At 39.1% G+C, this 27,734-nt stretch overlaps 1 protein-coding gene across 5 annotated transcripts in view; it reads left to right on the plus strand.

Annotated features, from left to right (window-relative positions):
- The first annotated feature begins 3,773 nt into the window (after positions 1 to 3,773).
- The window catches only part of LOC130930720 (regulator of G-protein signaling 6-like), a 114,795-nt gene continuing 90,834 nt past the window's right edge, over positions 3,774 to 27,734 (plus strand). For 3 of the 5 annotated variants that reach the window (XR_009067101.1, XR_009067100.1, XM_057858768.1), the window contains exons 1-2: positions 12,039 to 12,105; positions 14,572 to 14,667. Coding sequence is in view for 3 of the 5 variants with exons in the window: in XM_057858768.1 (XP_057714751.1) it covers positions 14,584 to 14,667 (84 nt within the window). In the remaining 2 variants the exon portion in view is untranslated. Of the gene's footprint in view, positions 4,035 to 5,363; positions 5,409 to 12,038; positions 12,106 to 14,571; positions 14,668 to 27,734 lie in introns of those variants that run through there. The other 2 variants (XM_057858769.1, XM_057858770.1) reach the window with 2 other exon arrangements.

The raw sequence follows: 27,734 nt of genomic DNA on the forward strand, positions 1-27,734 counted from the left end.
AAAAAACACGTGAACGCGGTAACAAGGGAATAACAAAAGGGGTCCGTGACAAAATAGGTCGACGGGGATCAAAAAACGCGAAAACTGAGCGGAGGGCAGAGCGCCAAAAGACAAACAAAAATACACTCAATACCTGCACAAGGTAGAGGATCACAGAACTAAGACGTCAGACGAACCAGAGAGCAAATACAACGCGACTCGAAAGCAGTATATGTGGATGGCGACCAGCAAGAAAAATATCTCGACGTTCTTCTCTTGGATGGCCTGCGTTTATATACTATCGCTGATGAGCAGGGATTAGCTGCAGGTGCGACGTCGGCACGCCCCCACAGCCGGCTCTGCAACAAAACAAATTCTGACCAGAACGTGGAACGTGACAATTCTGTCTTTCATGGTTGAGGTTTACCCATGTTGACGATTACCGGCCTCTCTAATCTTTTCAAGTAGGAGAACTTGCACAATTGGTGGTTGACTAAATACTTATTTGCCTCACTGTATCTTTTTTGGGCGTGCCCTTTCAAACTTATTTAATCCATTGAGCCCGTTCAAGTATCACGTATGCGCACTAATTCGCAGTCCGACACGAGCTGAGCAAGCTGACCCGCATGCGCAGTAGCATCGGGAACAAATAACTACGCACTGTGCGTACTTGACGCACAAACATACCTTATGTGTGTGCGTCAGTTTGCCCTGACTCGGCCATGTATGCAATATTGGAAATATTGCTCATTTGGGGTAAAGTAAGAAACCAAGCATTATCAGCTTCGGTCATTTTCTTCATTGTAGTTTTTTATGACAGTGGTCAAGCCCGCCTCCTGTGTAGTAAAAGTAAAGTCAAGCTAGGCGCTAACACTAATGAACAGCTACATCGCTGCCGTCTTGTGTGCCGCTTTCGCTCTTTTCTAATGTAATTGCTGCATGAATTCTGATTTGCGAGACTGGACAGTTCAGACCGCTGCCAGATTCTGGAAAAATGTGGCCCAGATCAGATTTAAACTAAATACAAAAGTGAAAAGTGAAAGTGAAATGATCCACTTCTATGCGGCTTATCCCGTTCAGAACGTCAGGTTAATGCCTCACTCGAGTCTGAAAAACACTAAAAAATCTGAATTGTGTGTGTTAAGACCTGCATTATGAAGCTAGCCTAATTGAGCTTCTTATACTGTGTACTGTATATGAATTTAAAATTAAGACTTTGCTGGTAAAATGTTGTCTATAACAATTAAAAAGCAATTAAAAAAACAAACCAAAACAAAAAAAAAACAATGAAATGAACAAAAAACTTTTTTTCTATAATGGTCCAAATAATTTTTCGAACAGATCATGTGACTAGCACCTTAGAGACGGTCATTTGTTTTACTTAGCCAAAACTACCTGCGGACAGAAAAGGCAAACTGGATAATGTCATTTTTTTCAAACCTAAGCTTTCAAAAGCGACAACAACTACTGAGTGAGAACCAAGGATTGAAGATGTGGACAATGAAACGCCGGAAAGCACCGCCAATATGGTGAGCGGAGTTTGTTTCCCCCACTAAAGAAGCTAATTGTACAACAACCTTTTGGAACTTCTCACATTTCTGCATAAAATCACCATCAAATGTGATCTGATCTTTGTCAAAATCACACAGATGAAAAAAACAGTGTCTGCTTTAACTAAAACAATCCAAACATTTATAGGTTTTCATATTTTAATAAGGATAGTATGCAAACAATGACAAAAGGGGGGGAAAATAAGTAAGTGAACCATCACATTTAATAAATTGTGCCCCCCACCCCCCTGGCAGCAATGATTTCAAACACTTCCTGTAGCTGCAGATCAGTCTGGCACATTGATCGGGACTAATCTTGACTCATTGTTCTCTACAAAACAGCTGTAGTTCAGTCAGATTCCTGGGATGTATGTCTGGCACGAACCGCTGTCTTTAGGTCATGCCACAATATCTCAACGGGGTTACAGTCTGGACTTTGACTTGGCCACTCCAGAACGTGCATTTTGTTCTTCTAAAACCATTCTGAAGTTGATTTACTTCTGTGTTTTGGATCATTGTCTTGTTGCAACATCCATCCTCTTTCTAGCTTCAACTGTCTGACAGATGGCCTCAGATTTTCCTGCAAAACATCCTGATAAATGTTTGAATTCATTTTTCCATTAATGATTGCAAGTAGTCCGGGGCCTGAGGTAGCAAAACAGCCCCAAATCATGATGTTACTTCCACCATGCTTCACGGTGGGGATGAGGTGTTGATGTAGGTGAGCTGTTCTATTTTTTCTCCACAAATGATGTTGTGTGTTACTCCAAAACAATTCAACTTTGGTTTCATCAGTCCACAAAATATTTTGCCAATACTTATGTGGAGTGTCCAAGTGCTTTTTTGCGAACATTAAACGAGCAACAATGTTTTGTTTTGTTTTGTTTTTTTAGACAGCAGTGGCTTCCTCCGTGGTGTCCTCCCGTGAACACCATTCTTGGCCATAGTTGATGTGTGCACAGAGATATTGGACCGTGCCAATGATTTCTGTAAGTCTTTAGCAGACACTCTATGGTTCTCTTTTACTTCTCTGAGTATTCTGCGCTGAACTCTTGGCATCATCTTTGGTGGACGGCCACTCCTTGGGAGAGAAGCTACAGTGCCAAACTAAGTGCCAAAAGACATTTCTTACCAGGTATGTGCTTTATAGTGGGCAGGACAGTTTTAACCCACTCATCAGCAATTGGGCACACACCTGACTTAAAATGTTCGGTAAAAATTGGTTTCAATTGCTCTTTAAGTCACCTTAGGCAAAGGGTCCTTTTACTTATTTTTCCAGCTTCTTTCATTGTTTACTTGCTATACTCATTAAAATATGCAAATTTAGGTTAAAGCAGACACTGTATTTTCATCCGTGTGATTTTAACAAAGATCAGGTCACATTTGATTGTGATTTTATGCAGAAATGTAAGAAATTCCAAAAGGTTCAGATACTTTTTCTTACCACTGTAGGTGAAATTAAATAAAAAAGAAAAATGCCAGAAGTTTGACTTAGATTTTTTTAAATGAAAAAATCAGTTCATATCAACATCTTATTTGTGAAAGATGTTATAGAATGTTTCATGTAATATTGTGTTAAACATGAAAAGTAACATCAGTTACTTTGCTGAGTAAATATTGACTATTACAATGAGGTAACTGAGTTACAGACTCAATTACTTTTTGGGAGAAGTAATTTGTAACTTTAATAACTTTTTTAAAGTAACATTAACAACACTGGAGGGGACACAGAGCAGTAGGGCTAATTCACTTTGACGTCATTAGAATTAACAGTAGAAATGCTCAAGATTGCCCTACATTAATTCTCTTGGGGAAAATGGAAAATATTGAGTTTTTTTTTTTTTTGTATTAACAAATGAAAGAAATTGTCAAAAATTATGTTCCTCAGACCGAACTGATGTTTTTTTGATCAATGCGAAACTATGTCAAAGATGCCATTTGAGGTTGAACGACTCCACGTGGAATGAAGTGACATGCAAGCGCGCATCCTTAAGCTACAAGTTTTTTATGATTACATAATGCTGTGATTTATAGAGACGAGGTATAAAAATAACTCCTAGCCTACTTAGGAGAATAAGCACGCTAAGCTTTCACTCAGCGGCAATACAGTATTCACAACTTAGCATCCGCTGATAATGAAATGCTTCTTATTTTATGCACCATACACTCTCTCTCTCTCACTCTCTCTACATTCTCTAATTCCTTCATTCCTGCCCTCTCTCTCTGTCACACTCAGCCTCTCTCTCCCTCAAGCAGACAGAGGGAGAGGAGAGGACAACGTGAGGATCTCCTCAACTAGATCCACTGAAGAGTGAAGACAAGGAGGACATAGCAGCGACCAGTCCGCTCCTCTCAATCTCACAGTCTGTTCTCCTTCTCCTTCCCCCTCTTCTTCACATCTTGCCAATGACACCATGATCCCATCGTCCGCTTGTTGCTAAGGAGGGAGTCAAGCCGACGGAAGGGAGCGCAGTGGACAGGACTGGCCACGCTCTGCTTTCCAAGGTAACTGGGGCTTTGATTGTGGTACATAACTGAAGTCGGCGTTAAGTGTTCTGCAGTTGTTGCATGTTTTCCTGTTGTTTCACTTCTATGGACTTCCAGTCCTGACCCTACATGCTCATTTATTTATGGGGAAGTTGTTCTGCTATAATCAAGAAGTGTTATACACTGCCATTGACGCGCTGTCAGTGCAGTAATCCCAGTCAAAATGGATTAGACGTTTATCAAAGTCAATGACAGTTAATGATTTAATTCATTCCATGCCAGACGATTAGAAAATAATATTGCAACCATTGTTAACAAAGCTTTAAAATCACGCCATACACTTCACTATCATTTGACAATAAACAGGGCGAGGGGCCGATCGATAGGAGGCCTATTTTGAAAAACTAAATATTTTCAAAACCAAAGCCGCTAGCGACCTAAAACCAAAACAGGCACCACCCTTAGGCACATATGAGTCTCCAAGTGCAAGGGCATCAAAAATAATCAAAGTTGTTCCCTAATAAAATCCAAGATTAATTATTTTTTTGTATGAGTATGACTTAACTTAAAATGGCTATAAAATTCTAAGATTTTACGCTAGATGCAAAAAAAAAAAAAAAAATCAACAAATGCAGCGATAATCACCCATATTTTCAGGATCAATAGCAATATTTAACATGTAAGTTTTTGCCCAAAATAGCGATGTCATTATTTTTTATTTAGTGCCATTTTGACAAAAGTTTTCAACAGCTAATAAACCACTCAATTTTCACATCAGAATATTAATACTTGAAGAAGGCATGCAGAATCGTCTTAATTTTACTCAACAAAAGCAAATTTCTCATTTTTCTATACAGTGATCACTCGTTTTTTGCGGTTAATGGGGACCAGAACCCGCTGCGATAAGTGAAAAACCCCCCTATTTTTTTTTTGTGTGTGTTCTATGTATTTATTCAGATTTAGCATTGGAAACATAGACATATAAGACATGTTCTTTCACTTTTTTCCCCCAAGTATAATAATAATAATAATTAAAAAAAATAAATAAAATAAAATAAAAAAAATATATATATATATATATATATATATATATATATATATATATATATATATATATATATATATTAGGGCTGTCAAAATTAACGCGTTAACGCGGGGTAATTAATTTTTTAAATTAATCACGTTAAAATATTTGACGCAATTAATGCACATGTCCCGCTCAGACAGTATTCTGCCTTTTGGTAAGTTTTACAGCAAGGCTTTTTGTGCTAACAGCGAACTCTTGTGGTCGCTTTGCGACATGGTTTATTGGTTTTCTCCTCTCGTTCAATATGGCTGCAGCCTGCAAGACGTCTCTGTTGTGCTTATATGATCCTTGGACAAGATTTGTCCGTAAGTATGGTTGTTGTAAAGAATGTACATATTATGTTAATAAGCGAAATGTTATATTTTTTGTATGAGACGCTTTTTGTTTATGTTTAGTTAACCTGTATAGCGTGCTAAGCTAACGTTGTTGCTAATGCAATGCTTGTGTACTTTTTTTTGTAGTTTTAAAGGGGACAATGGTTTGAGACCAATTTATTAATAAATCAGATGAAAAAGGAAGAAGTCTGATTATTAAGGCGTCGTTCACTAGCTGTCTAGCGTTGGAAAAAGTAGACGCTTCGGAGTGAGGACAGCGTAGACAGATTTAAATGACAGTAGATTGAAATGCCCACTACAGTCCTTATGTACTGTATGTTGAATGTATATATATATCCATCTTGTGTCTTATCTTTCCATTCCAACAATTTATTTTACAGAATATATATATAATTCACAGAAAAATATGGCATATTTTATAGATGGTTTGAATTGCGATCAATTACGATTAATTTTTGAGCTGTAATTGACTCGATTAAAATTTTTAATCGTTTGACAGCCCTAATATATATTGATATACATATATATATATGTGTATTTATATACATATATAATAAATACATATAAATACATGTGAATATATATGTGAATATATATATATATATATATATATATATATATATATATATATATATATATATATATATATATATATATATATATATATACATACATACATATATACACAGTATAACAGTAGAACAAGTATTTGATACACTGCCGATTTAGCTGGTTTTCCCACTTGCAAAGCATGTAGAGGTCTGTAAAATTTGTATCATAAGTTCTCTTCAACTGTGAGGGACGGAATGTAATACAAAAAAAACCAGAAAATCACGGTGTATGATTTTTTTAATAATAAATTTGCATTTAATTGCATGAAATAAGTATTTGATACATCAAAAAATCGAACTTAATATTTGGTACAGAAACCTTTGTTTGCTATTACAGATACCAAACCTTTCCTGTAGTCCTTGACAAGGTTTGCACACACTGCAGCAGGGATTTTGGCCCACTCCTCCATGCAGATCTTCTCCAGAGCCTTCAGGTTTTGGGGCTGCTGCCGGGCAACACGGACTTCCAGCTCCTTCCATAGATTTTCTATCGGGTTCAGATCTGGTGACTGGCTAGGCCACTCCAGGACCTTAAGATACTTCTTACGGAGCCACTCTTTAGTTGCCTTGGGTGTGTGCTTTGGGTCGTTGTCATGCTGGAAGACCGCGTAATGTGTTTCCGATGGTTTTCTTCGAGACTGTGGTTCCAGCTCTCTTCAGGTCATTGACCAGGTCCTGCTGTGTAGTTCTGGGCTGATCCCTCACCTTCCTCATGATCAGTGATGCCCCACGAGGTGAGATCTTGCATGGAGCCCCAGAACGAGGCAGATTGACCGTCAACTTGAGCTTCTTCCGTTTTCTAATAATCGCTCCAACAGTTGTTACCTTCTCACCAAGCTGCTTGCTTATTTTCCTGTAGCCCATCCCAGCCTTGTTCAGGTCTATTATTTTATCCCTGATGTCCTTACACAGCTCTTTGGTCTTGGCCATTGTGGAGAGGTTGGAGTTTGTTTGTTTGTTTGTTTGTTTGATCATGTGAATAGGTGTCTTTTGTACAGGTAACAAGTTCAAACAGGTGCAGTTACTTCCGGTAATGAGTGGAGAACAGGAGGGGTTCTTAAAAAAAAAAAAAAAAAAAAAAAAAAAATATATATATATATATATATATATATATATATATGTATGTATATACATGACGGAAAACACTTAGGTGACTTGAAATTCCACTCTGAGACCCCCAATTTTGGCCAAATTTTAAAATTGTCCTATATGCATGTGTGATCCATCATTGGAAAGATGGTACACAAGAAAGCCCGCCCGTCTCATCAGACCATAGGACATGGTTCCAGTAATCCATGTACTTTGGTGACATGTCTTCAGCAAACTGTTTGCGGGCTTTCTTGTGCACCGTCTTCAGAAGAGGCTTCCTCCTGGGGTGACAGCCATGCACACCAATTTGATGTAGAGTGCGGCGTATGGTCCGAGCACTAACAGGCTGACCCCCCCACCTCATCAACCTCTGTAGCAATGCTGACAGCACTCCTGTAACGAGTCACACGACATTTTGGAGGGGAAATGACAAGCAGTACTCAATTTGGACATTTAGGGATGCACATTTTTTCAAAGGGGTGTACTCACTTTTGTGGCCAGGGGTTTGGATATTAATGGCTATATTTTGAGTTATTTTGAGGGGAAAATAAATTAACTCTATTGTATAGGCTGCACACAGACTACTTTTCATTGTGTCAAAGTGACATTTTATCAGCGTTGTCCCATGAAAAAATATATTTAAATATCTGCAGAAATGTGAGGGGTGTACTCACTTTTGTGATACACTGTATGTTTTACTGTTGCAGCCAGATCGGTGACACCTTGATGCATGTGTCTCATCCCATCCATTACCGTAATTTGGACTGTAAGCCGCTACTTTTTTCCCTCATTTTGAACCCTGCGGTTAATAGCCCAGTGCGGCTTATTTGTTGATTTATTTGGGTTAATATGTCATACTTTATTTGACAGCGGTGTCATAAGACTGCCATAAGACCGTCATAATTATGACATGACTCTAGCATGGGCATAATTGAACGCTTATGACAGATGTCATTAAGTGTCATCCGGCAATTATGTCCAGCTCGGATCTTTTATATCCATTCAAAAGGGAGATAATTTGCCGGATGACACAAAATGACTGATGCTACAAGCATTTATTAATACTCATGGCATGTCATAATTATGATGGCCTTGTTACAGTCGTATGGTGCCTCTGTTGAAAAAAGTGTTACCAAATACATAACTAGCAATTAATGAAACAACTAGAACAGTAACTGAAGAAATAATTAGCACAGAACATGAATTTTCATTGGTATTTATATCTGTAGCGCTGTAATGCATTCTAGGAGGCATGTTGGACAACAACAGTGTTGACAGCGGGTGGCAGTAGAGGTATCTTTTGGTGTAAATACCCCATAATACAGTGAGGACAGCTGCGGCTTGTAGTCCAGTACGGCTTATCTATGAACAAATGTCATTTTCGTGTCCAATTTGGTGGGTGGTGGCTTATAGTCAGGTGAACGAACATTCATTCGCTGCCACCCTTCCACTTCAAATGGATTGGACGTCTACAGCTGTTGATGACAGGTTGCCTAGCATAAAAAAATGTATCAATATTTCCTTATACAGTGCCCTCCATAATTATTGGCACCCCTGAAAAAGATGTGTTTTTTAGCTTCTAATATTTGTTTTTAATTCAAATAATATGGGACCTTAATGGAAAAAAAGAGAAAAATCCAACCTTCGATACAAGTACATTCATTCAGTGGGGAAAAAAATCCAACATAAAAAAAAATTATTTGACATGTTGCCAAAAAGCTCAATCTTGGTCTCATCTGACCAGTTGAAGCCTGGGACCATGAGTATTTTTGTGTGGGACCAAGATTGAGCTTTTTGGCAACAAACACTCTAAGTGGGTCTGGCATGCCACGAAAGATGCGCATGCTGAAAAGCACCTCATACCCACTGTGAAGTATGGGGGTGGGTCAGTGATGCTGTGGGGCTGTTTCGCTTCCAAAGGCCCTGGGAACCTTGTTAGGGTGCATGGCATCATGAATGCTTTGAAATACCAGGACATTTTAAATCAAAATCTGTTGCCCTCTCCCCGAAAGCTGAAGATGGGTCGTCACTGGGTCTTTCAGCAAGACAATGACCCTAAACATATGGCCAAATCTACACAGAAATGGTTCACCACACACAAAATCAAGCTCCTCCCATGGCCATCTCAGTCCCCAGACCTTGTTTTGTTGGCAAAATGGGGTTGTACAAAGTATTAACACCAGGGGTGATAATAATTGTGACACACATTATTTGATGTCAAATAATTTTTTCCTTATGTGGGATTTTTTCCCCACTGAATGAATGCACTTGTATTGAAGGCTGGATTTTTCTCTTTTTCTCCATTAAGGTCCCATATTATTTGAATTAAAAAAAATATATTAGAAGCTAAAAAACACATCTTTTTCAGGGGTGCCAATAATTATGGCGGGCACTTATATTCTCATCATAACTGGAATATTCTAAATTTCTGCTTGAGGCAAACATGAGGAATCGTGTATAGGACATGTAATCCAAGCCCCTCACCTCTGTCTACACTGCCCGATTAAAGGACTAACAAAGGCTTGAACCCATTTAATACACGCAGGAGACCTCTGTGGCAAAGTATGTGTGAGGCAGGGGTTATGAAAATCCTTTGTGGAGCGGAATTAATTTAACACAGAGCGTCGGAGAGCGGGAGGGCGCTCACGAGTGGAGACGGCAATGGTGAGGTTGTAAATAAATCTCTTAACAGCCGCTCTCAAAGCGCTTGGTGGGTGGGGAAGGTGTTTAATGTAATGGAGGGGATCAGAAGGAAGCATCATATGATTGAACTGGCAAAACTTTCTCATAGAGGCTTACACTGGAAAAAGGATATTTCACTTTTATACAGTGAAGGAAGGCAGTACTTTTTACATACATGTGTGAGTGACAATCTCCTTCCAAACGAAATTACTTTTGTAATACCAAGACTGACCTGTGTGAGGCAGTATGGAGGGTGAAGAGTTCCGTTCCTACGCTGGCGACGTTACCCGAATTTCCGAGCAAGTCGGGATTGATCGTTTTAAAAAATCAAAATAACTACTCAAAATGTCCAAAAGTATTGTATTTTGTTTAATGATGGAGGATACATTGCCCTCTGGTGGCAGTATTGGGTCTGGCTTGACTGTCGTGTTGTACGACTAAAGAGCAGATTCAGACGTCTGACATGGTTAAAGGATAGATGCCCTCTGGTTTGGCCCACATAAGGCTGTAATTTGTTTCAGCTAATATGTGTTAGTGTATGCATGTGTAATTAAGTTTAGAGCTACAGTTTGTGGAATTATGTGTGAGCGATTTGCTACGAGATTCGTGCTCTTAAAATTGTAAATATGTTAGCATCCGTATCATTTAAGGTAGCGGACGTTTGTTAGGCAAATTAGGCTACCGCAATTTTCAGACAGCGAGCCGCTAATTTTTTCCTACATTTTTAATACTGTGGCTTATTGTCCAGTGCGGCTTATTTGTTGATTTATTTGGGTTAATGGGTAACATTTTATTTGACAACAGTGTCATAAGACCGTCATAATTATGACATGACACTATCATGGGCATTACTGAAGGCTTATGACAGATGTCATTAAGTGTCATCCGGCAAATTATGTCAGTAACTCCATTTATGTCCAGCTCGGATCTTTTACATCCATTCAGGAGTGAGATAATTTGCTGGATAACACTAAATGATATCTGTTATAAGCATTCATTAATGCTCATGATAGTCTTATGGCATAATTATGATTGTCTAATGACAGTCTTGTGGCACCACTGTCAAATACTGTAAAGTGTTACCAAATACTATAACTAGCAATTAATGAAAAAACTGGAACAGTAACTGAAGAAATAATTAGCACAGAAGATGAATTTTGTTTGTTTTTTTACATCTGTAGCGCTGCAATGCATGCTTGGAGGCATGTTGGACAACAACAGTGTTGACAGCAGGTGGCAGCAGAGGTTGACTGTCTCATCCAAGGGAGTAATGATGGCCAAATGAAGCTTTGCAGCCAATTGTTTCAAAGCTTCATGGTGATTAATTTGGTCTTATGACAGTCATATGACACCACTGTCAGATAAAGTGTTACCAAATACCATAACTAGCAATTAATGAAAAAACTGGAACAGTAACTGAAGAAATAATTAGCACAGAAGATGAATTTTGTTTGTTATTTACATCTGTAGCGCTGCAATGCATGCTAGGAGGCATGTTGGACAACAACAGCGTTCACTGCAGGTGGCAGCAGAGGTTGACTGTCTCCTCCAAGGGAGTAATGATGGCCAAATGAAGCAATGAAGCTTTGCAGCCAATTGTTTCAAAGCTTCATGGTGATTCATTTCGTCTTGTGACAGTCATATGATGCCGCTGTCAAAAACAGTGTTACCAAATATCATAACTAGCAATTAATGAAACAACTGGAACAGTGACTGAAGAAATAATTAGCACAGAACATTAATTTAGTTTATTATTTCCATCTGTAGCGCTGCAAAGCATGCTAGGAGGCATGTTGGACAACAACAATGTTGACAGCAGGTGGCAGCAGAGGTTGACTTTCTCCTCCAAGGGAGCAGTGATGGCCAAATGAAGCTTCTTGAAGCAATGAATGGTGGTTCATTTGGTCTTATGACAGTCGTATGATGCCACTGTCAAATATTGTCTTACCAGTTAATATTGTTTGATTTAAATGGCAGCTAATGAGTTAAGAACAAATGCAATGCAGTACGGTACTGCACACAAATAAACAAAGAGTAGCATGTAATTGTGAGACAAATATTACCACACATGTAGAAAACATATTTAATATTTTTCCCGCTGTATACTGGGCTGACTGTGTGTTCGTCATGTTATTGTCTCCACCTGGTTTCATTATCCCTGCCGGCCAATCAGCTCCTGCCATCCTTGTGCTCTGCTCACCTGTGTGTCGTTATTCAGAGTTTATTTATCTCCCTCCGATGTGTCTGTCTGCTTTTGCTTGTCATTGGGAGGTGTTGCATACTTGGTGAGTCTAATTTTGTTCAGGCTTCAAATTTAAGGTTTATTTTTAAATTTGTCTGGCTCTTCAATACCATTGTTTGTCTGATTTTCATTATTAAACATTTTCGATTTCACCTGCACTTCCTGGCAGCTTCCTTCAGTGGCGTCCACCATATTTTTGGGCAGTTTGTGAGCCATGTTGAAAATCAAATCATTAGGGAAGCCAATTATAAGAAAAGTAGTGGCATGAGAAGTAGTGGATGTGAATTTCTGTTCGCGTGGCTTTTCCCCAAAAACACAGGTATTCAATTCAAAACGCTTTGTTCCCACTGGACATTTGAACGTACATAATAATAGCAGTACTGCAGAGGTGTTTAGTTAGACGATGACGAACAAAACACATTTATGTAAAATTTACAACAAGGACATTTAATCAAAGTATGTAAAAAAAAAAAAAAAATGCATTAAAAAACATTCAACTTTATAAGCATGGACCTGGATTTTTTTTTTATTTTTAATTTTACTATTTTGTTGATCTAAATGTGTTTTGTAAATATTTTCTACGGAACCTATTTCTCTGATATAAAATGACTGAAACCTTTAAAACTACATCAAGTAAAGCCGAATATAATAATAACAATAAAAAAACAGAAAATCCAATTTCTCAAGAAATTGGGATGGTAGTTTAGCTGTTATGGTTGATATATCGGGCCACTTCCTGTTCATTTTAGGGCATTTCAGGTTCACTTCCTGTTCATTTTGGGTCACTTCTTGTTGATTTGGGGACATTTTGGGGTCACTTCCTGTTGATATCGGGTCACTTGGGTTGAAAATCTATAGGGGTGAATGGAGGTTTTTGTGCTATTGAAATGAATGGTGAATATGGCCATTTGAAATGAATGGGAAATTTTGGCCATTAGAAATGAATGGGTATGTTTTTGGCAAATTAGGCTGAACTGTATGTTTCCAGCAAAAACGGCATTAACTTTTGTGCCCGTAAGCGTCCTGAATTTTTTGATGGATAACTGTGATTTGGACAAAAATGTTAGGATGAAAGAAGTTCTTAAATTTCCCTTTTTTAAAAAAAAAAACAGCATCTTTGGGCAAACAGTCATAGGAGATGTGCAGTCTATATCAAACTTTTAAAATATGGATGGAATACACTTTTTGAACATTGACTTGGCTTAGTATTTAATATGAATTATTAGTGCTGCAACAATTAATGGATTAAATTGAGTAATTTGGTTAGAAAAAAGATTTGAGTATTCGTTTTAAGTGGCGTTGTAATGGTTTGTTTTTAAAGTGTTTACATTTTGTATTATTGATTTGGGTGGATACGATGCCCTCTAGTGGCAACAGTGAATATGATAACTCATTTCACATGGCTGATTCCAGCTTGCCTGGTACACCAGACTCACCGCTGTTCAGCTATTGAGTCTGGCCATCATTCAGCGGATACAATTTCCAGGGTGGAGCAAGCCACAGCAAACAGACAGCGGAGTGGACCAATCAGTGACGGGCAGACGTGACGTTAGTAAAACGACGAGGGCAGGACGAGGGACTTGCGCGCGAAAGGAAACATACGAGGAGAGCGGAGTTTATTCAACATGGCTAGCGCGAGACAGACTGTTGTCAATGACCGTGTAGATGTGTTTTTGGTAATTTAAAACTGATTTTACCATGGATTGGAACATATTCTCGGCTCTCCTGTTCACCATCTGTGTTGCTGTGGAGACGACTTCCGACGCGCAAGAGTGATGTTGCTCGTTAAGAACACGTCACGCAAATAAACAAATCTGATTTGTCGATTTTGTACCTGCTCGAGAGGCCGTTAATGGGCTGGGTCCCAGACTTTTCTCTCAGTGTTTGAAAAATACTGGAAGAACAGTATGGCCGTGCCAGGCAAGATTTCAGCTGCTCCCTGTTAAGACCAACATAAGTTTTTCTTTGAGCTATTTTTTTTTTATGCATTCATAATTTGGTTTATAGGTAAATTTAGCAGTTTTTTGTGGGAATATGTTTCAACCATTTGTTAAGAGCACTGGGGGAAAAAAGGTTAGCATTTTATAGCATTTAAGCTAGCAGACTTTGCCATTAAAGTTCGGCAGTTGTTATTTTGTTGTACTTAGATCCTCATTTATTTTTTTAATGCCGTTTGAGGCTCAGCTCCAGTGTTAATTTTTTTACTATCAGATTACTCACTTATTCGAACTAAAAAGTTCATCAATTAATCGACTACTAAAATAATTGATAACTGCATCCCTATCAATTATTCACATAGCTTCCATTTGCATTATGTTGTGTATAATCCTTGTGCTTTATGAGCTCTACTTTGCTGTATAATGCTGGCAAATTATTAAGAATTAAAAAATTCTAGATTGTTGGAATGATGCAGTGCAAGCCTTCACTAAACCACACTAAGAATCTTCAATTCAAAGGTCCAATGCATGCTTTGATTCTGTTCATGTGGCCCGTCTGTTTTGTCTGACAGGTCTGAGTGAAGATGGCTGAGGGCTCCAAAGAGCGGGTTGGCGTGGGCATCACCGATCCGGATGAGGACTCTCCAAACATGATTGTCTACAGAAAGGCAAGGCTGACTCGATTGGGGTAGGGGGAGGGGCGACTTGAGTAGGAGGCAACCACTCTTGGATTGTGACGCTTCACTGGTCTGCATCTTCACACTAGTCTCTTCAGGATTAAGCGTTTCTGTCACAAGTAGGATGTTTTTCAAACGTCCAACTTTGAAGGCGTAGATGCAGTCAAGTGAGAAGTCTTGTGGTCACACATTGCATTTTGATTGGAGGCTGAGCAATAGTGGAAGCCAGTTGCAACGAGTGTTTGATGGCCCAGCACAGCATACAATTCTGAAAATTTTAATTGGATTTTTGTTTATTTCAATGATAACTGGTCATGAACAACATGTAAATCAAAAGACGACGTAGGACTGTATTAGTTTAAACCAGTGGTTATTATTAACCTGGGTTCAATCGAACCCTAAGGGCATAAGCGGAGTTTAAGGGGGGCCAGGTGGGCCAGGCCCCCTGGTGGCCGAAAAGTGTTATTGCATTTAACTGACTTTCCTATATATATATTTAAAAGATGTAAAGCAAGAAAACAACACAAAATGAATGAAATGAACAAAAAAAAATATTTTTATAATGAGTCAAAATTATTTTTCGAACAGATCATGTGGCTAGCACCTTAGATCAGGGGTCCCCAACCTTTTTTGCACCACGGACCGGTGTTATTTGGGTCTTTTTTTTCACGGACCGGTGTTCTGACAAATTTTGCAACCCATCAAAAATTGCAACGATGCAGTTCTGCGCATGCGCGTAACGTAAAACATAGCCGCAAAATGCGCAAATGCAGCGATTCCAAAGTAAACACTACTAACTTTCTTGAAAGAAAGTTTGATCATGGAAGGACTTGTAGAAAATTCTCCTCAGATTCATCCTGCCATGTAAGCTTCACACAACAGCTGCACACCACCCTCACCATTAACGACTTCGCCTTGTCGTTAAACATTAATTAAGAAGCCCGCTTCACAAAAATACAATGTTGGAAATTGTAGCAAGGTTTTCAATGCTCTCGTCGCGATGTCAGGATATTCCAAAATGACTTTAATCCAGAACCTCGGTAGAGTTGTTGTCTCAAATGTACGTTTAATAAGGTCGCCTTCATTTGCGATCTCTCTGTTTATTCACAAACTGGTCACGAATCCACTCCTTCGCAGTTCGTGGGTCTTCGAGGTTGTCGGGTCGTCAGGTGCCCTTTTCGCCGTAAAAATATCTCCGAAGACGTCTGTTTTCCAGTTATCTTCGCTCGTGTGGGGGCTAATTATTTCCGGTGTTCTGCCAAAATATCCTACATCGGCGAAACGTCGAATTTGACACCTAAAGTACTACCGTGCGCTCTAAACTTGTTTTGTTTAGATGCATACAGGAATAAGGTACTAAAAAAATGCCTGCAGAAAATACTTAAATGTAGTTATATCAAATAAGGACGGTTTAAACACGCTACGTGACTAATGTGCTCAACTGCTTCATAGCTAACACAAAAAAACACAATGGTTAAAAGTATGAGAGGGTAATACATGCAAAAAGTATCTTTGAGGCTGTGAAAAGGTTCTAAATAACTAAATAAAAACAAAAATAGTGAGTTATCGCCGCCTCTAACCGATGTGCGCATGCGCAAGCGCCCTGAGCATTTTGTAGGACGTTTCGCCGCGTAGTAAGGAATGGCCGAACACCGGGAACAAATGTGCTGCGCCCGCGGCCTAGTAATACGTTATTATCGAGGACAAGCGCACATAGATATATTATATACACAAACAAGATGTACTGCTAGCAGTCCAATCAATGGTCTTCTATGACAACATTGTAATCTATCCCGTAGTATTATATCTAGAGTAGACAGAGATATTGGTGTGTTAAGCAGGGGCACAGGGTTAATTCGGCCAGAATGCAGTCGTTATTAAATTATTATTTCTGTGCGGCCCGGTAGCAAATGCGCCACGGACCGGTACCGGTCCGCGGCCCGGCAGATGGGGACTATTTTTCCCCCCCCTAAAAATTAGGGAAGGGCAATTTTAATTAAAAAAAAAAAATTTTCTTTGATTGTGTATATATATATATATATATATATATATATATATATTTTTTTTTTTTGATTGAAGCAACTTTTTTGAGGATTGAATGATTTAGACACAAATGTCCTACCCATAATATGGCCCAAACACAAAAAGGATTGCTAAAATAAAAGAAAACTTTTTAAATGAAAAATTAAATGTCCAAATGCAAATTTTTGAGTCTCAAATATTTTTTCGCATTCAAAAACTTTTTTTCTATGATTGAAATTTTTCTGTTTTTAATCAAAATGTCTTATTTTTTGCAATAGTAGTGCATTGGTTTCCAGAAAAAAAAAACAAAAAAAAAACACAAAATGGGACTGACATCCAACACACACACACACACACACACACACACACACACACACACACACACACACACACACACACACACACACACACACACAATAGAAAAATAATAAATAAATAAAATAAAAAACAACCAAAATAGACCAAAAATAACCATAAAATTAACCCCCGTCACTGCCAGTGAGCTTCATGACAATTGCACATTGAGTTTTAGTAATGGTTTTGGATAATAAGTGTCAATACAATAAATTAAAGAGTTGTCAAATTTTTCTTTTGAAAATTTTTTTTTTTTTTTGTATGCAAAAACTTATTTTTTTTAATTGAATAATAGACACAAATGTCCAAGCCAAAATGATGCTCAAATACAAAACATTACTTCAATCAAAAAAGTTGCTCCAATCAAAAAAAAAGACTTCAATCCAAAAAAAAAAAAAAAAATTCAAATAAAAATAGCTTTCAAATGCGTTTTTTTTTTTTTAGTTTCAACTTTATTTTTGCATTCAAACATTTTTTTTTTAATTGATATGACTTTTTTTCATTTGAAAATATATATTTTGATTGAAGCAATTTTTTTTTTGATCAATCCATATGGCTCCGCCCAGGGGAAACAATTTTTGACTGAGGTAACTACATTGGCACGACACCGGCGGGTGTACCATATTCAATGGATGATGATCGTGGAGAAAAGTATAGCTGTCCTGCCAGCAGCCTGATTTAGAATTCCCCTCAAGAACGATGGGAAACAAAATAACGCTCATTTTCAACTTATTATAAATATTCTTGTGAGTTAATTCTATTGCTGACACTGTGTTTCGGGGTCATCAACATGTTGTGCCCCCCCCTGCCCCAAAAGTCAAACTGCAACCAAAAGTGACCAAAGTGCAACCAACCTGATTGACAGCCTTTTTAGAGCATTTGGACAAATTTTTCCAGACCGAATGACTATTTCATGAATAGTTCAAGGCTGAAGATACAAAATGAAAGAAAAATGTCGTCAATCTTCATCTGTTCCATAGTACTCCGTCCGCAATAGAACATACATTGATTTTAGCCAAAAGAAAACTCGTATTGGAAAACCTGAATTAGTTGCTTGCTGAACATTTGATTTCTAGTTGACTTGAATAATCGAGAACAGGTTCACAAAAGGAGTAAACAATAAGCTTGTGAAGCGTAGATGGGGATTAATGTTTTACTGTTAACAACACACGTTTGTCACATCATATTTTGTACAAATTTTGTGTGGCCCTCTGAGTAGTCTCCTGATAATTCCCATTTCACGAGTGAACAGCAAGCTTGCAGTCATCTCCAGTATTTGGGTCACTTTGCACGCCTATTGTCTCCTCCCCTATTGTCAATATGTCTCCCGCACCGCAAAAGAACACCAACACTGCACATCTTCGCGGATTATGCCGGAGAGAGGCTCCGTTACGTAACGCCGCTCAGGCCCTGAGGCGCCAAATTGCAGCGGCAGGTTTTTGCTTGTCAACGCGTAGCCCGCGGGGAGCATTTGTCATGTTGTGTGACAGTCGTGTGCACGGCGACGGGAAACTGTGAAGGATGACAGGATTTCTGATTTGAAGATGATTACTAGAATGTCAATGTTTCACTTGCTGAAATTAGATGAACTGTTATTTTTATTGTACTGTACTGTACTCAAGCTATTTGGACACCTGTAAAATTTTCCCCTTTGTACCAGTGACTTAAAAATGTACTTCTAAGAGTAGTTTTGCCACTTTTGGTGACAAACCGTATTGGCCTGAATATAAGACGGCCCTGATTATAAGACGACCCCCTTTTTTTTTTTAAACCTGTCCTGTTCAGCTGTTTGACACAGAGAATGGAAGTCTAAGTGCCCGGATAGTCTGAACAGTTTTAATGTTTCAAATTGATAGTCTGACATACTCCCATTGTGATCATTCAAAATAACTTTTTACTATGACAAAACAGCGAACAGGAAGGGATTATGGGGGGACAGAAGAAAAGAAACACAAGAGAAGAAAGAAACACAAACAACAACAAGAAATACATTGAACATCTAGACTAATTACGAATATGCTGGTGCCATCGTCATCGAGATGTATTTCCGGTTTACACCATGTGGGGGCCTATTGACCAGTGAAAGAGGAGAATGGGGGTGGGGGTGTCTATAAGCCTATAAGCTAAGTCAGTACTTCTCAAAGGGTGGGGCGCGCCCCCCAAGGGGGGCGCAGAGCGATGCCAGGGGTGGCGCGAGTGACCTCGGGAACATGCTTTTTTTTTTTGCCGTACTAGAATAAAATGTACTTGCACGTCCACTCCGTGGGTGGCAGTGGCGCTCTCATTTTCAAAGTGCGTGCAGTATTTTTGAAGGTAAGCAAGAGCACACGGAAGAGACTCATGTAGAGTTGGACTCACGCTGCGACCCACTGTCTTCTCCGGTTCTCACGTGTCCGGCCGAGAAGTGCCGTTTTCGGCTTGGGATCGTCACGACCACCGCCCTCACCTACGGTTCTCCCTCGGCCGCCGAGAATGCGCTTTTTTTCGGGCCGTTTGCCTTTTGGCTTTGACTTTTAATATAGTGGGAAATGAGGAAAGACCACTGTTTGCTGAGTCTAAAAATGATTATAGCGGAGAGTCTGAAGCCAAATCAGTTAAGACGCCACTTAAAGACATTAGACCTCAATCTCTATTCCCAATTGTCACAATCGTCCCGCTTTGTCAGTGTTATATCAGTAAACCAGTGAGCACTGTGGTGAATCAGCGAAAATAAAAACTTTCCTTCTGTCCAAAGACACTTTTTTCCCCCCCTTCTATTCAGTTTTGTTTTTTTCGGTCAAATTTTTTTGGCATGTTGTCTTGAAGAGTAAATGTTTCTAATCAATTTGAATTTGTTATTATTTACTGATTTAATTACATTTTATTTTTCAGTATCAAATGGTCAAAAATGTACCCTGTGTGTATTTTTACAGTTTGAATGTGACTTTTTTATTTATTTATTCATTTTACTTCAGGCAAATTGATACGCGTTAAGTCTTTTCTGTTACAAGCAAAACAATGTTAATAAAGTTATACTTTATTATAAGTTGATTTATGTTACTTTTTTTCTTTAATAGAAAAAAAAGACACAATGTTAGGCTGAGGCGTACTTATAATAGTAATATTATAGACAAATGATACTATTTACAGTGGCGGCAGAGAGTTGGGGGGGGCGCGAAACATTTACGTCTTCCTTGGGGGGGCCGTAACAGAAAATAATTGAGAAGCACTGAGCTAAGTGATTGAAAGGGGTAGAGTGTACACAAAACAGTTCTGTGATCTAGAACCCAGTAATCGTGTGAATCTCTTATGAGTGTAAGCCCGTTGGCGACCAACCCCCCTTTTTAAGATGACCCACCTTTTTTTTTTTCCAAGACTCATGTTTGAAAAAATACTTTTTGAATACCAAATTAATTTTTATACAGAAAATAATTACAGCACATCTGAAACAAATGATTACAACTATATATTTGACAGAAAAAGCATGTTATTTTGCCTCATTCAAATCTTAATATCTGAACATTTAAATATGTAAACTAAAGTGCAATCACATTCGTAAATGAATGGCTTCTGGTTTTTGAAATGTAAATTTTAAACCAATCTATTGCGATGAAACAACAGAATTGCAATAACTGCATTAACCATCAAAGTGAAGTCTAACTGTAGTCTTGAAACAAATCTGAGTAAGGAAAAACATTGCAATAAAATAATGCAAACTGGTTAAACTTGAGCGTAGCTGAGATCTTTCATGACAGAACATCGCTTCAATGATATCTAGCGCCATCTAGCGTCGTGAATGGGTATAATGTCTAGACCGAGAATATAAAACGACCCCCTCTTTTTCAATCTTATTTCAATGCAAAAAACACAGTCTTATATTCAGGCCAATATGGTACTTTTTACTTGTAGATTTGTGAAGAAATGCTACTCTAATACTTTGAGCACACTAGTAGTTAACTAGTAGTTACATTCCAGTCACGTGACCATACATAAGCTTGCGATCGAAAGTCCTACGATTACGCCGGCCTGTTCAATCACTTGGTGCCTTTTAAATCGCCGTAAAAAATTAAACTATTTGACATCGGGTCAACATAACTCGAAAGCGTGGATTTCAACCTTTCCCGGGTTTTATGATCGGAGATATAATCATAGTACCGTATTGGCCCAAATATAAGACGGTGTTTTTTTGCATTGAAATAAGCCTGAAAAAGAGGGGGTCATCTTATATTCGTGGTCTAGACGTTATACCCATTCACGACACTAGATGGCACCAGTTATCATTGAAGCAATGCTCTGTCATGAAAGATCTCAGCTACTCTCAAGTTTAACCAGTTTGCATTATTTTATTGTAGGGCTGTCAAAATTATCGCGTTAACGGGCGGTAATTAATTTTTAAAAAATTAATCACGTTAAAATATTTGACACAATTAACGCATATGCCCCGCTCAAACAGATTAAAATGACAGTGCAGTGTAATGTCCGATTGTTACTTGTTTTTAGGTGTTTGGCGCCCTCTGCTGGTGCTTGGGTGCGACTGATTTTATGGGTTAGTACCATCAGTGAGCATGGTGTAATTATTGACATCAGCAATGGCGAGCTACTAGTTTATTTTTTTGATAGAAAATTTTACAAATTTTAATAAAACGAAAACATTAAGAGGGGTTTTAATACAAAATTTCTAAAGCTTGTACTAACATTTACGTATCTTTTAAGAACTACAAGTCTTTGTATCCATGTATCGCTTTAAGAGAATGTTAATAATGTTAATGCCATCTTGTTGATTTATTGTTATAATAAACAAATACAGTCCTTATGTACCGTATGTTGAATGAATATATCTGTCTTGTGTCTTATCTTTCCATTCCAACAATAATTTACAGAAGAATATGGCATATTTTATAGATGGTTTGAATTGCGATTAATTACGATTAATTAATTTTTAAGCTGTAATTAACTCGATTAAAAATTTGAATTCGTTTTTAATCGACTTGTAGTTCTTAAAAGATAAATGTTAGTAGAAGTTATAGAAATTTTATATTAAAACCCCTCTTACTGTTTTCGTTTTATTAAAGTTGGCAAAATTTTCAATCAGAAAATAAACTAGAAGCTCGCCATTGTTGAGGTCAATAATTACACCATATTCACTCATGGTACTAACCCATAAAATCTGTTGGACCCAAGCGCCAGCAGAGGGAGCCAAATACCAAAAAACAAGTAACAAGCGGACATTACACTGTACTGTCATTTTAGTCTGAGCGGGGCATGTGCGTTAATTGCGTCAAATATTTTAACGTGATTAATTTAAAAAAGTAATTACCGCCCGTTAACGCGATAATTTTGACAGCCCTAGTATAAAAATTTGTTTTTCAAAGTCTTTTTTTTTTTTTTCCCTAACTTGAGTCTTGGAAAAAGAGGGGGTCGCCTTATAATCAGGGCAGTGTTATATTCGGGCCATTACGGTAATTTCATGGTAGGAAATATATTCTCCACTAGAGGGCACTCATGCTATTTGGACGGGTGATGTTTAATTTCTGTAGAGTTTTTGGATACTTACTAATTGGTCAGAATACAATGATTTTTGTGTATTTTTTGGGGGGGCCAGTGGCAGAACAAATGTGAACAGGGCCAGGGCGCGATTAGTATAATCGGGACTCATGAGGTGAACGTCAGGCGGGTGGGGGTCTTGGTGGATGATTATTCGTGGGCCTCTCCGCACTTTTGCAGGCCCTTCAAGACGATTGTCAGATGTGTGGGGTGGTGCTAGTGGAAAATTTTCTGGAGGCCCCTCTAGACAACCAGGCGAGTCAGCTGAATGGACCTATCACAAAAGCTCCACTCTGTTAACCCAAGGCTCTGTCATATTCTCTGTGACAGTGATTGAGTGAACAAATGATTTATGGATGACAGGCTTTATGTCTATCTAGCTATAATGTTAGCTACTTAGTAATGTTATGTCATGTGCTCTGTCAGATTTTTCTCCCGAAGCTTTTGTGGCGATGAATAAGCAGTCTTTTACATTGTTGGATTATCAATATTATGAAGAGGTGCTAAATAAACATCTTGCATCATAAACATACGTGTGCAACATGAATACAATGTAAATAAATGCACAGTGTTGAGGGGCGTGCATTTGAGTTGACCTTTGAGTTGAGTCGAACTTTCCTTCGTGTGCGTCTGTGACCAAACAAAAGTACATTGAAGGAATCTGACCTTTCCGCCTGATTGCCAGAATCACGCCAGCTGAACCGCCGTACCCGCGCTGGCGTAGCTCCAACGACCCGAGCCGGCAACAACCCGGCCAAAAGGCCAAACTCCGCGCGTTCACCTTAGTCTCAACGCCTTGTACTGACTCCATTATGAAAGCTGGAAGCAGGCTTCGAAACACAAGTTGACAATTTAAGGTTGACATCGATCAAACGGCAAGGCAAAACGGCAACAGACCCAGGCGAGGAGGAGACTCAGGATCACCATATCACAAGTCAACAGAGGAAAAAATGATAACGATTAATTAAACATTCAGTCTTTTTGAAGGCTCTCACAGGGCTGGCCTTGGGCAGAGAGAAGGGTGTGTTTGGCCATTTGTTTAGGATAATCTTCTATTTCAGTTTGGGGTGTTTAGTTTGTGCGTATGTTGCTGAGTCACCGTTACTGGGGCAACCACAGGGGGAGATTTTGCCCACCTCAGCGTCAAAGGGGCGCTTGGAGTCTTATCAGTCTTGTTATCAGTTGGATATCGGGATTTGGGCGTTCTCTGGTGCTTCATGTGTTGGGACAGGACATCCCGCCATTTGTTCTGGACACTCCGGAAGAACTGATTGCTGGAGTTGGTGGTGCACACGTGGGATTGTAGAAGTCTTGCCTCATCAGTGTCAATCTTGCTCAGTCAGTTGCATGGCGCATGCGTTAAGCTTCCGTGATAAGAAGGTGTCATGTACTGTTTCTCTTTATGCCCTATGTCAAATTCTGCCTGTTTTACAAGAAAAGATAATATTCCGATTGATTATATTAAGTGTGTTAGAGTAATACAAACAGTCGATTGGTAAATACGAGAAAAGATACTATTCCCTTCAACATTTTTTTTTAATTCTTTGAGAAAATGTGTGGTGTTTACTTTGGACTTTCAGCGCTGATGTCTTGACAGCTTAGATTAGTTATAAATCCGATTTGTGTAGTGACCGGCTAGTAAACAAGTAGGCAGTCAAATGTTAAACGTTAATACCGGTAGTTAATTCTAAGTTTTTACTACATGCTATCTGATATTATTTTTATTTCTATGAAGCGACTTTTATCTAAAAGTTTTAGGTCACGACCACAGAGCATTCTGATGCAAATATATGGCTAGATGTAAGACTTTTCAGATTCGGGGGCATGGTATTGAAATGGGTTAATTAGATATTTTAACACTCAAACACGCCCCTTTCACGGCTGCAAACCGGGCCCCCTAGAGGCCCCGGTGCGGCGGTTGTGTGTATATTTGACACTTAAGCACTATATTACATCGTCGGGTATCATCTTACCTTTCCGTTTGACCCTCCCCTTGCCCAAGCGCGCCCCCTTTACACCCACAAACAGGCCCTGGTCCCGCCGCAACGCCCCTAAGCTCCATCCCTGTTTTTGGCCTCAATATGGTCAAGTAATAGATTTTGTGCTGAGAAAAGAAATGTCATTGTTAAAAACAAAAAAGTACTTACTTACAATGTTACTCATCACTTGACTATTATTTTCACTGAATATGTTTTTAACTTGGGTGCGATTTTTTTGGGATGACTACTTTTACTTCAGTAATATTATTTTGAGGTAGCGCTACACTTTAGTACGATTTTTGGTTACTTCTGTTTAGTACATGAATTTAAAGATTTAGACTACATAATTTTCATTCAGGTAACAAAGAGGTATCAAGTGTTGAGCGTTTGTCTGCACGTCTGAGGTGCTGCAGTCCTGCAGCGTCTTTCCCACCAAAAGAAGTGAAGCAAGACAATTCAATAACTGCGGGACGCCTTAATGCCTCCGGCGGGTGCAGACACAATACGTGCTGTTGTAAAAGTAGGCTGCTGCACATTGCCGACATGTTATATAAGCGTACTCCCCACATTTCTGTCCCCCCTCCTTTTACCCCCAGATCTTCCAATTAATAGTAGAAAATTCCTGTCAGTCCATCTATTCCTCTGAGAATTCTAGAACGTTTTCCATTTATCAGCAACTTATTTCTATACGCTGTATTCAGCCACATAATGAGCAATATTGCTTTATATGTCAGGTTCTGGAGTCACTTAGCCAGATTACATTTGCATTAATAATGTTTTAATTAGCTAATACAGTGCAAAATTTTAATACATAGTCATATCTTGGAATACCATTTGGCAAGGACATACCATTACAGTTGATTATCTAGTGGATAAAAAACGGTAGATCAGCATAATTGTTGAGAGGTTTTCATGAGAGAGAGGGCAGAACTCAAAGCCAAAGGGGATGTGTATGTGATTAATTGCGCATATATATTTATATGGATAGACATATACTTGTCCAAAGGAAGTGAATTGACTGGCGAGCCAGCCAAAGACAACCAAGGATTAACCCTTTGAGGCGGTATCATATTGTTTTAAAGAGTACTTAACAGGAGTCCTGAGGGGGACTTGCAAATTTCGCACATCCCTGTTTAAACTGTTCATCAATTGCTACATTTCTTCCACCACTTGATAAAGCTAAGTTCTAAGGCCAAATCCATGTTTTTACGATCCCCTGTCGGGGCTCGTGAGGGGGATTAAAGGGGAAAAGATATCGTCATCGCACACACCATATAATTGTCTGCATTAGTCTAACACATATATAGTCTAACACATACATATGGTACAGGTTGGCACCGTCTAACTGTTTGCATTACTCCTAACACACGTAATATAATTAATCAGGAAATAGTATCATTTTCATATTTACGGTAGGACTACACTACTAATATAAAATAAATAGCACACCATAGTTTAATGAGAAGAAATAGAAGAGATACACAATGCCGTCTTATCACAAGATTGACGCACCAACTCGTGCAATCAGCTCTCCCAGCAAACTCCAAGGACAAAGCGCTTTGTCCTAAAACAAGTACAACCAGCCCGGACAGCAAAGTTGATAGCGGGTGTCCCAATCCGCGCACGAACCTAAGCCGCCTAAAACCGGCCACCAAGGGGAAGACCCAAAAGCAACGCCCAGACCCACCTTCGGACACGCTTTCGACATGACCCGCGTCAGCAAAGACTTTAAAAGGACTGGACACTGAGATAACAGATTTTTTCTTCTCAGAACATGTAGCCTTGTTTTGGATCCAGAATTGTCCCTCCGTCGTCTGTTTTTGCCTTGTTTTTACCATTGTCGACGAATAAATTGTCAACCTGTTTTCGGTGAGTGTTCTTCAAGCTTTTGAAACATGGAGTCAGTACAAAGGGTTAAAATAAGAGGACGCGCGAGATTCGGCCTTCCCGGCGGGCGCACGCGGGGCAGCGTCAGCCGAGTGGCACCTGTTTTGGTTGGTGCTGTCCCCGGGTGCGTCTGGGCCGGGGGAGGGGGGCAATTTCAACAGGTTCAATGTTGAATTTCCATCACTAACCCAAACACTTGCTGTTCCTACTTGTTCGGGAAAGCCGGACAAACCATGAATTTGTCATTTGTGACATGAACGAATGTTACCAATCAAGCAGTGATCTGAGGACGTTAATAAAAGCATGTCCTACCCAAAACACAACTTTACAAGAGCAAAGATCTTCAATTACTGTATTAGGTGTGACTTATTGTGCAAACCAGTACAGTGAAGAAAATAAGTATTTGAACATAGTGCGATTTTGCAAGTTCTCCCACATAGAAATTATGGAGGAGTCTGAAATTTTCATCGTAAGTGTATGTCCACTGTGAGGAAAAAATCCAGAAATCACAATGCATGGATTTTTTTAACAATTTATTTCTGTGGTACAGCTGCAAGTAAATATTTGAACACCTGTCTGTCAGCTAGAATTCTGACCCTGGAAGACCTGTTAGTCTGCCTATTAAAAGTCCACCTCCACTCCATGTGTCCTGAATCAGATACTCGTTTGAGGTCGATCGCAGTATAAAGACACCTGTCCACCCCATACAATCATTAAGACTCCAACTTGTAACATGGTGTTTTCCGAAATTTCCAGGTTCGCGGTGAATCGGTAACAGGACACTTTTGCTCAATAGACGATGTTTATTGATTGGAAAATACAGAATAAATGAGATTTATTGATTACAATCCCACAAAGCAAGAAAAACAGATATCAAAAACAAGCAAACAAATGGTAATGTGATGCTAGATTTGTGTTTGTCAATCTCAGAATCCCCGCGTTACGTTACAGCACAACTAGTTGTCCCTTAGAAATGAAAATCGCTTACCGTGACAAACGAGTGGGAAGCCAACAACACTCCAGTAAAGCGTCAAAAGGACAAAAGCTGGGCGATCCGTACTTAATCCACCAGCGGACTTCACTGGTCGCCTGGAAATGTTCGGTTTTTGTAGGGACGCACCCCTCTGAGGCGGAGAGGCCAACTTCCGCCCCCGAGCGGCGCGGCCCCGTCCAATCACAAACATTTAAGCTACTTTTGGTTCAGCCCCCTTGAAAAAGGGCTTTTCACATGGGACAAATGAGCTGTGCTGCAACAGATGCCAACAAATGGTAAATATTATTGGTGCAAAACAA

The sequence above is a fragment of the Corythoichthys intestinalis genome, chromosome 15 (genome assembly GCF_030265065.1).
Source record: "Corythoichthys intestinalis isolate RoL2023-P3 chromosome 15, ASM3026506v1, whole genome shotgun sequence".
Taxonomy (NCBI): domain Eukaryota; kingdom Metazoa; phylum Chordata; class Actinopteri; order Syngnathiformes; family Syngnathidae; genus Corythoichthys; species Corythoichthys intestinalis.